Below are 10,560 nucleotides of genomic sequence, written 5' to 3'. Positions count from 1 at the left end.
TCAAATTAATTTTCTTTCATATTTGTTGAAACATGTAGAATGAGAACGATGTTGCAAGTGAAGAACAAAAGTTATCCCACTAGTGTGTCACGGTCTTTTTTTTTGGTGGTAAAATGCAAACGTAATTCATTTTCATGTTTACGAATTGACATTCTGTCACGGGTGAGATCTTCTTTTGTTACAAGAGCCGATAAACTCTCACAAAAAAGCTGCAACAACAAAAAATGCATTGCATTTAATTAAGGTTCGTTGTAGGCCAGTCTAGTGAGCACAGTGCGATAATGCTCCATCACCCGCACCAACGCATTAGTCTATCACCGCTTTTCGTTTTGACTAATTTGACCCTCCGGAAACGTGGTAGGCCTCCAATGCCGAGGCCAGTCGTGCGGGCTGGATGGCCTGGGACTGAGGAAACCTAGATGTAGGCCGTTCAGCTACTTGCAAAGGAAAAATAATGTTCATAACAGCGCTGTTTTCACAGAAAGACAAATCCAAACAATAAATCATAATAAATTGGCCTTCTAAAGGCACGAAATTTTAAGCATTAGAATTTATTACCAATTACAAGCAACCATTGGTAAAATAATGTAGAGGAATTAATTGACCAAAGACAATTAATTTTGTTCACACCAAGGGTTTTATAAATAAACAAGTTGCTTTATAATTAACAAAATATGATTTATTTATTTATTCATTTATTTATTTGTCTAGAAAATTATTTATATGCAAGTGCATTTTTTTCAATTTCAGAATACTTGTCAAATGATTTTATTTTAACTATGCAAAAAGTAATGCTGCACCGCAAAACTGTCTTTCAAGGGTAAATAAAACAAAATACAGATCTCAAGATTCAAGATCATACCAACCTTATGAAGGCACTTCCTCGTGATAAAGCCCCCGTTTGCATTGTGTGAGAGGAGAGACGACTAGATACTTTCTTCTTCTTTTTTTTTTCACTGACAGTTTATCGATTCATCTGCCCCAACTGAAGGCTGTAGCGTGCTGTGCTGACTCGACCTGTTTCTTCGAAAGCTATTAAGTTTTATTTCAGTGTCATGAGTGTCTGCGAGTACGCACGCGGGCACGCATAAGTGTCTGTGCGTTCTTGGGTGCGTTCGTGTGAGTGTGTGTGTGTGTGTGTGTGTGTGTGTGTGTGTGTGTGTGTGTGTTTGTGTGTGTGTCTTTTTGTGTGAGAGAGAAGAGAGAGAGAGAGAGAGAGAGAGAGAGAGAGAGAGAGAGAGAGAGAGAGAGAGAGAGAGAGACAGACAGACAGACAGACAGACAGACAGACAGACAGACAGACAGACAGACACAGACAGAGAGAGAGAGAGAGAGAGAGAGAGAGAGAGAGAGAGAGAGAGAGGGCAACCATATAGAGGCTATTATTTGTCTTGGTTGTGAATGAAACACGTTTAATTTTCGTTTGTTTTTGTTTGCTTTGGGGGGGGGGGGGGTAATTTTTATTTAACTTTTTTTCTTCTTTGATTTGGGTTTCTTTTAGCCGTCGTAACGTTGTTGGTTTGCGGGGTTTTTTTGTGGGGTTTTTTGTTTTGCTTTTTTGTATTGTTTTTTTTTTTTTATACTGCTTTGCATCCCTCAACTTAGTCCGAAGAGAAATCAAATCTGAAGGGATATCGAAATTTGAAGCCTTTCTTTTCTTTATAAGATTTAACCCTGTTGGTATACGCCCTGGGGTCATTTTGTACCCGCCGGGTTGTATTCTCCACATTTTAGAATACTTCTAGGGCAAACATCTCTTTGAAACTTTCAGTTTTTCTATAAAAAAATCATTTTGACAAACTGCTGTGCAAAGCGAATAGATTTCCTCTTTGGAAAGTGATGGCACTAGGTTCCCCACGTCGTATGGCTACGATAGTAAAACGTACGGGCACATCGCTTTTTACAGTAGAAAACACATGTTTGAAATTCAACACGAGTCACAAAAGGATTCAGACCGGATTTAGAGTGTCACATCGTAGAAAGGGCATGTAATTATTAACTATTTCATAGGTTGTAAGTTTTTTTTCCAACTTATATGAACCTTAGATTACATGTTGATCTAGTTGAGAGTTGGTTTGTTTGCTTTCTCCGCGAACAAGTGTCCCGAGCTACAATGCTGTACGGGAACAAACCCTATCTATACACGGAGGTGCAAAAGTGGGTATTCAGTATCCCTTTGTTATAATACATTTGTGTACTTAATTCATTAAAATTGTCAGCACTTTCTGTTACAACGTAATTGTTAGTCTGCCTGTTTTTATTTATTTATTTATTTATTTATTTATTTATTTATTTATTTATTTATTTATCTATTTATTTATTTATGTATTTATTAATTATTTATTTATTTATCTGTTTATCTATCTATTTATTTATTTATCTGTTTACATTATTTAATTATTAATTAGTTAATTTTATTAATTTATTTATTTATTTATTTATTTATTTATTTATTCATGCATTTCTTTGTTAGTTTATTTAGTTCTGTGGTATGTACTTCCAGTTTCATTAATAGTATTTTGTCGTAACTAATTCAATATATTATGCTAATGGCTTTATCAAGTATTGTCATAATGATGAGATATTTATTGTTTACCTAATTGATTGTGTTCAACATTATACTCTGCCAGTAAATTTTGTTTGTCATTTAATCGGTTGGTTTTCAAGAAGTTGCAAAGTGTGCATCTCATTCGTTTTGGTAGAAATATTGAAAACTTGATATTTTTCGAACACAGTGGTTCATTTTTCCCACTTATTCACAAATGTAATGTCCTGGTTTACTAGTGTTTCCTCAAAATTTCGTTGAAATTGGTCCAAAGATGACTGAGTTATTGGCTTCAAAATGTGGCCTCTTTTTTATTAGACACACGTTATTATCTCTTTCAATTTATGTAAATTTTAAAAATAACCATACTGATCTTGTGGCTGCTCTGAACCGAAAGAGCTGCACTGTTGCTGCTGCTACTTTTGTTTTTGTTATTGCTTTTGTCGTTCTGGTTGTGGTTGCTGTTGCTGTTGTGGTTGCTGTTGCTGTTGTTGTTGTTGTTGTTGCTGTTGCTGTTGTTGTTGTTGTTGTTGTTAATTTTTCAAATTTTATTGTCATTTATCATGTCGCCAGCCTTGGTACTCGTTTTATCCACATTGTTGTTGTTGTTTTTTTGTTGATAGAGACTTATTCAACTGTAGTGGTTGCTCTTGCTACAGTTTTTGTCTATGTGGTAGTTGTTTGTCGTCGTTGCCGTCGTCGTCGTCGTTATTATTGACGCTGTTGCTGTTGTTATTGTTGTTGTTGTCCTTGTTGCTGTTTCCATCTTTTTATTGACAGTTACTGCTGTTCTATATGGGAATAGAAGGCCTACAAATACTTTAAGGAGGGACTTAGATTCAAACCTTAAGGAGATTAGGTACAGCTAGACAGAGGTGGTGACCATGGCCCAAGACAGAAATACACAGAGGGCTCTTGTTCGTGGCCTACACTCCTGCACGGGAGGAGAAAGACCGAATGATCTTTCTCTGGTCTCTCCGATTTGTGTTTACGGCACCTTTTGGCACTGTGATGTAGATGTGCACACTTTGGTTACTATAGCTAGTGTAGTCATTAGATCTTGATCTAAGATTATTTTTTTATGTTCCCGATGAAGCTCGTGATCGGGCGAAACGTTGAACCTTAATAACAATTTTATTGGAAATTCTACAAGTTTCAACCCTTTTTTATTCCTTGCTGTTTACAATGATGAAGATGGTGATGATGATGATGTTGATGATGATGATGATGATGATGATGATGATGATGATGATGATGATGATGATGATGATGATGATGATGATGAGGATCAATTAATTTAAACAAATTATCTATACGCTCAGCTAGGACTACGCAAAGTCAACACCAATATAACTATTTATCTTTCTATTTCTGAGCTTTGGCACTTTCAGATATTAATGTATTTAATCAGGGGGTGAAACATCTACAGTTACATTTTACAAGATTTCTCCCCCGGGGGGTGTCTCTCGTGGCTTAGAGGTTAATGTGTTCACTTCTCATTCAAAAGTCCTTGGTTCGAACACGGGTAGCGACCGAAATATTTTCTCCTCTAAAATTGTCATATTTACCCCCTCATTTCCTGCTCTCTAGCAATGTTCTCTCGTCTGCTTTCGTCTCCACTTTCTGCCCCCATCCCCTCACTTCCATTGCCCCCCTCCTCTGGGCTCCTGACTCTTTCTGCAGCCTTTCTACTACTACTCATTGGCTCCTTCTTACTGCTGTCTTTCCGCCACACCCCTGATCTTCTGATAAGAAAGATCTACACCTAGTCTTCTCGCACAAAGGCGAAAAATCTTGGAGTGTCGTGTGCAAGTTGCGCACGTTAAAGATTCCTTGGTGGTCTAACATAGATAAGAGTGGGCTTTGGCCACCAACGGGGCAAAATTAAAAATTTCCTGCCAACTGAAAACGTTTAATGTGTCCCGGCCACTCATATGACCTTATGCAGTTGTGAGCGCCCGTAAAACACTTACAAAAAAGTCTTGAATCGCACCATTACGAAACAATATTATAGCGAACGCTTTGTAACTTTCGCTCATTTTTTTCTCAGACACCATTTTCCTGAAGAAGCAAAAACTGGCGAAACATCGAACATCTTATAATATCTGATTGAATATGATCAACTACATTCAAGTCTCCAGTGTTTTTGGTTGTTGTTGTTTTGTTTTGTTTTTTGTTTTTTGTTTTGTTTTGTTGGGTTTTTTTTTTTAGCTGTAAAGCGATGATGATGATGATTATGAAGATGATCTGAAGCTGCTATCTAAATTGTTCTGGCACTATTGTTCTTGTTCATCTCATTTGTAGGCCTTCGAGTAAGGGAGATCAGTCAAGGTCCGCCCCCTCAACGCCAGGGAAACCCCGCAGTTGTTCAAGTTGGTAGAGTCTCTCCGGTCAAAATTGTCAACGAGACAATGTCAAAATCTGGGTTAGATTTATCCGAGTGAGCTCCGATAATAGCTCTCCAACGCCTTCGCTTGGCGCGGCAGAATAGAGACGGTTTTCAGTTTTTTTTAAAAATCTAACAGAAATGTTGTTGTTTTTTTAATGAATATACAAGGTTTGAATATTTTTTTAAAGAGTGGATAAAATTGATGAAAGGACGACAAAAATGAATTTAATGGTGCTTTCGATTTCCTCATTTTAACGACCACTTGATGTCCCCACGAAGCCCTACAATTGTTATTACTCTTTTAATTTGTTTTGACTCCTTCACTACAGGGGTTGTACTTCCACCTGGTGTTCAATCTGCACATTTATAGCCCCCCCTCCCCCTCCTATCTTTTATCCCATTGGGAACCATAAATGAGGTGGAATGGGGGCATGGGGTTGAGGCGGGGAGAAGTGGGCAGTCGTACAGGTTGTACAAGGTGACCCCTTTGACCGGACGCTAATCTCTTGCAGCTAGGCCATACTCCCTACATCCTCACCTGCTCCATCCGGGAGCTAATATCCGGTGACTAATGAGACCAACACAGGCTGTCACCCAGTGTCCTCTCAAAATTCTTCTTTGCCTGGCCAGTCATAATATTATGCACTATAAAAACTGATTTAAAAATCAACCGGAAATAATCTGCCAAAAATAATGTCTACTTGATCAAAGTCAGTAAAGTCTTTGATGTCCAACAGGTCTGATTGAAAAATCAACTAAATTGCAGTTTATGAGCTAAGGGAGACTATAAAATGTCTCGCGAGCACCATCAGGACGTTACTTCCTTCGTCAGGACATCATTCTGTGGGAGAAAGTTTGTGCTCTTTTTGGTAAATTTTGTTTCCGTCCAAATTGTATGTTCTGTTTGTTCTCTGTTTTCTACAAGTTTCGATTTAAATCATTTCTTGTCAATCGTTTCATAGCCTGAGCTCACTCTTGTCTTTTTTCACATTCTAAGATTTTCGTACCTTTCACTTACAAGGGGAATTATATAATACTTTCCACTATCTGGGTGATTCCCAACGCCCATCAAAATTACCAAATCACCCATTAGTTGTTGGTTTCTATTTGTTGTTATTTTTTTTTCGTGCGCTACGCGAATTCGTCATTTTCATTATTTTTCACAAAATACAATGTTAAAGTGTTATAATTTGAGTGTTTCGGTTACTAACATTATGACATTGAATGTCAATTAGTGTGTTTCTTTTACAACTTCGTACTACCTATTTCTCCCTCCCTCCATCCATCTCGGCACTGCACTGCACGGCATTGGACATCAATGTACTTAAAAGTGAGATGGCTGTAAACTAGAACTTTTTACTCTAGTGCGGTCAAAATTCGTGGTGCAACTGACAGTCAAATATTTCATATACTATGGCACATAGACTCTCAGGCTTTTGTACAATGACATGTATCAATTTGTCTTAACAGATCAATATTTTTTATAAACACATGTTAGCTGTGTTCTAGAAAATCTCTTAATCAATACAAATAAAAAATCCAAGTAGGTTGTTTCTACAAATTGTATAAGTTTTACAGCTGGGACAATATCACTTTTAAAAGCAAGTCTTTCATTTTTATTTCTATTTATATAATAGAGACATTGTTCTTATTGAAGGCATATTTTGAGAACCTTTAGTGTAAATAATGTGTTCACTAGATATAGAATAAATAATTTTTTGTAACAAGTATTGCTACCAAAAAGTGTCATTGGTGAGCTGTGACGTATGTGTATACAAAAAGTGTGTGAGAAGCGAGAAGTGCTGTGAATAATCCTACTTCCCGCGTTCCGGAAATTTATAGTACATGTATTTTATACCATACTTGAAGTGTTTTTTTTTTTTGGGGGGGGGGGGGGGGGGGGCTTTGCATTACATTTCCGGTAAAATAAATTTTTATCTTTCGCTCGTGAAATATAACTATTCCCCCATGATCAGACTCGTAAGCGCCAGAGACGTAATTTTCCAGGAGAAGGAAAAAACTGATTCATGTTGAAAGAACATTATCAAACCTCTTCAGCTTTGCATTAAACTATTCAAAACAATGTAACTAAATGAATGGTTAGTTACTTTTTAAGAACAAATATTGATTTTCCTACGTTATGGCGCTTACGAGGAATGATTACACTGCCGTGATTGTGATCACACTACGTAAGCGACGACGATTGTTGGTAAATCAATACTCGTAAGCGACAATATTTTCCCACGACAGAAGGACCGACCTTGGCAGGTAGTGGCCTAGACACGGAAGTGAGATCAAGTTAGTTCGTTTAGGGAAGGATTTGATTCCAGACTGGGTCATAATTAAAACTTTGTTAGAGACAAGAAACGTGTAAGGATTGGTTGGCATTTGCCAGAATAAGAGAGCTGGATGATGCGTGTAAGTTACCCGACTCTCCATGTGCATGTGCAGCAGTGCATTTTCTTATTTACGCACTTTGAGTTAAAATTAAAAAAAAAAAAAAAAAAGGAAACATTGTCAGCAGTGTCAAATTATAGAATAAAGTACATGCACATGCCATTTTCAGAGGCTCGTAGTACATTTAAATGGGTTCTTAAAAAAATATTCCTTGATCATTACATCGTTGCCTCTTGATGTTGGTTGTTTTTTGGTGGGGGGGTAGGGGGGGCGGGTTGAGTTTTTTTTTTTATGTTGTTGTTTTGTTGTTGTTGTTGTTGTTGTTGTTGTTGTTGTTGTTATTGTTTTTTTTTTTTATTTTGTTTGTTTGTTTTTTTTGTTTGTTTTTGTTCTTTTTGCTTTTTGTTTTGTTTTGCTGTTGTTGTTGTTGTTGTTGTTGTTGTTGTTGTTGTTGTTGTTGTTGTTGCTGTTGTTTTGTTTGTTTTTTGTGTTGTTTTTTCGGGGGGGGGTGTCAAGTTTGTCCCATGAATCAACGTATTCAGTTCTTGTACTCTCTTTTGCCATCTGGAGAATACGAATGCGTGTGCGACTGGCTAGCTTTTGTTTTCTTTTGTCACAAAGTTAGGATAAAAAGGCCGGCAATAGCAAGCAAATTTGTTTTGCTGATACGTCATATTTATGGTGGTTCTTAATTTTTTGGCCAAGGATTTCCCTGTCCACTCCGCAATGTTGTCGGTCCACCTCTTCCTTTGCATTCTTCTCCTTTCCTGCACAGTTTCCAGAAGAATGGTCTTGGATAGGCCACACGATCTTGCTACATGGTCATAACATTTCAGTTTTCTTCGTTTCACAGTAGACAGCAATTCTTCATAATGACTCATGTGTTGTTTCACTCTACTGCGCACTTCCTCATTAGTGACGTGGTCAGTGTATGAGATGCCAAACTGTAGTCTAAAGTAATCTCAGTTCGGCTGCTTGGATCTCCCTCTGAAGCTCTGCCGTCAAGGTCCATTAAGGATGGAGATAACGAGGGTATAGAGTAGTCTGAGTTTGAAATTGACTGAGATGTTTCTATCTTTCATTATTGGTCTGAGTTTTGTCAGCGTCTCTGTTGTTTGTGCAATTCTTGCATGGAATTCTGGCTTGAATCCTTCTTGGCTGATGATAGCACCAAGGTACTTGTTGCTTGAACTGGCCGACTGTTTTAAGCTGTTGACCACTGATTGTAATTTTGGTTTTGATGGGTTCGTCACTATTTCTCATCAACTTTGTTTTCTCGGCACTAATGTCCGTGCCATGTCTGTTTGATGTTTCATCCAGTCGTTTCACCAGTCTGACGAGTTCTTCTTCATTCCCGGCCAGTCCGCCAATGTCATCGGCAAATCTGAAGTTAGTGACTGTTAGTCTACCGACGCTGACTGTGCTTGTGTGATTTTCAAGGGCATCAGTCATGATTTGTTCAAGGAAGATGTTGAAAAGGATAGATGATTGCAGGCAATCTTGGCTTACACTGACGGCAGTGCGAAACCATTCTCTTATTTTTCCTTGGGACAACTTTCAGCATCACTTTGCTCGCATAGCTGATCAGGCTAATTGTTCGATAATTTTGGCATACCTGTAGATTTCCTTACAAGCACGTACACACATACAAAACCTACCACAACCCCACGCACTTAAATTGTATATATTATGCTGCTGTCCTTTCTCGTTGCTTTGTGCTGTTTAATTTTTGGAGTACTGAGGGGGGGGGGGGCGTCTTTTCTGAATTTGGAAAAAAAATCATAGAGGTTTAGATATGTTGCTGAGCCCTTCTTTATTATCTCAACTCTTTATTCTTACTGAGTCATCATCATTCAGATTCAGAATTGTTATTTGTCTGCTTTTTTTAAAATTGGTTTCTTGTATTTATTGGTTTGTTGTATTTATTTATTTTTTGTATTTATTGGTTTGTTGTATTTATTGGTTTGGTGTATTTATTGGTATGTTTAATAATACAGTTTGTCATGGATTCATTACCGGAGTTTGTGATATAGCGGTTAGGTACGCAGAAGGCCCGAGATCGAATCCGTACGGAGATGTTTTATATAGATCTAGTTGGCTATCTCAGTCTTACTGCATGGACGTTGTACGCCCCTCAGCCCGGGCTGGCCCTGACAGGCAAGTCGAAGTCCCAAATGATCAATGTTGGCGTAAAATATCTACATAAAAATGGAGGCATTTATTATTTTTTAAAGCTTTGTATTTTTCCCTTTTTATGGAACATTATCGAACCATATTTTTGTCATGAAATCCCATGTTTTCTTCTTTATACCCAAATATAAACCCCTTTTTTATTTAGATGTCTTACTCCCTCATTGACACGATTTAGAGCATTAGGCAGTGGACTTCGACCTCATGCCAGGTCCAAACCGAGCTGAGAGGAACACAACATCCCAGCAGAAAGACTGAGATACAAGCATTCAATCTAAAAAAAAAATAGTCACCACACAGGACTTTTAAGTCAGGTATTCTGCACGCGACGGTGAAGCTCTTACACGCTACATCACGAACAATATTCATATGAAGGCCAAACAGAGGCACAGGCTATTTCTCTCTTTTAGTGCTTTAGTCTCTTTCTGTTCCGTCTCTCAATTCAATTTTTCTTTAAGTTTACGAATCCTCTACATGTATTTATGTCTGTGCCCTTTATGAATACTGTATTTCTTCTTAAATGTTTCCTTTATGATTATGAATTCTGTATTTTTGTCTCTTTCTTCTTTTGTTTATGACGCCTGTATTTTTGTGTTTTTCCTTACTATGTTTCTGACGCCCGTATTTTTTTCTGTTTCCTTACTATGTTTTTGACGCCTGTATTTTTGTCTGTTTAATTTTGTGTTAACGAATCCTGTGTTTTTGTCCGTTTTCTTAAATATGTTTATTATGAATCCTATATTTTTTCTTTTTCCTTTTAGCTTTTATGTCTACCAATCATATACTGTTTTAGTCTGTTTCCTGTTAGGTTCACGATGAAAGTCATCTTTCTAGCTTTGTTGGGTGTCTGCGCCCTTGCATCAGTGGCCAGAGCGGATGATGATGACTGGAATAACTGGGTTGCAGCTGCCCTCCTTGCTCAGCTCATAGGCAATGGCCAGGTATCTATTCCCATGACCTACGTTACTAGCTTCTTCTTCTTCTTTTTCTTCTTCTTCTTCTTCTTCTTCTTCTTCTTCTTCTTCTTCTTCTTCTTCTT

The 10,560-nt window shown here is 37.6% G+C and overlaps 1 protein-coding gene across 1 annotated transcript in view; it reads right to left on the bottom strand.

Moving 5' to 3' along the window:
* Positions 1–9,703: 9,703 nt before the first annotated feature.
* The window catches only part of LOC101853818 (sodium/glucose cotransporter 4-like), a 26,171-nt gene continuing 25,314 nt past the window's right edge, over positions 9,704–10,560 (bottom strand). The window contains exon 6 of the mRNA XM_005107829.1: positions 9,704–9,744. Coding sequence (XP_005107886.1) covers positions 9,704–9,744 — 41 coding nt within the window. The remainder of the gene's footprint in view (positions 9,745–10,560) is intronic.

Source organism: Aplysia californica, unplaced genomic scaffold, assembly GCF_000002075.1.
Source record: "Aplysia californica isolate F4 #8 unplaced genomic scaffold, AplCal3.0 scaffold00635, whole genome shotgun sequence".
NCBI lineage: Eukaryota > Metazoa > Mollusca > Gastropoda > Aplysiida > Aplysiidae > Aplysia > Aplysia californica.
The sequence above is the reverse complement of the archived record's forward strand: the minus strand, read 5'-3'. Positions and strand labels throughout refer to the sequence as shown.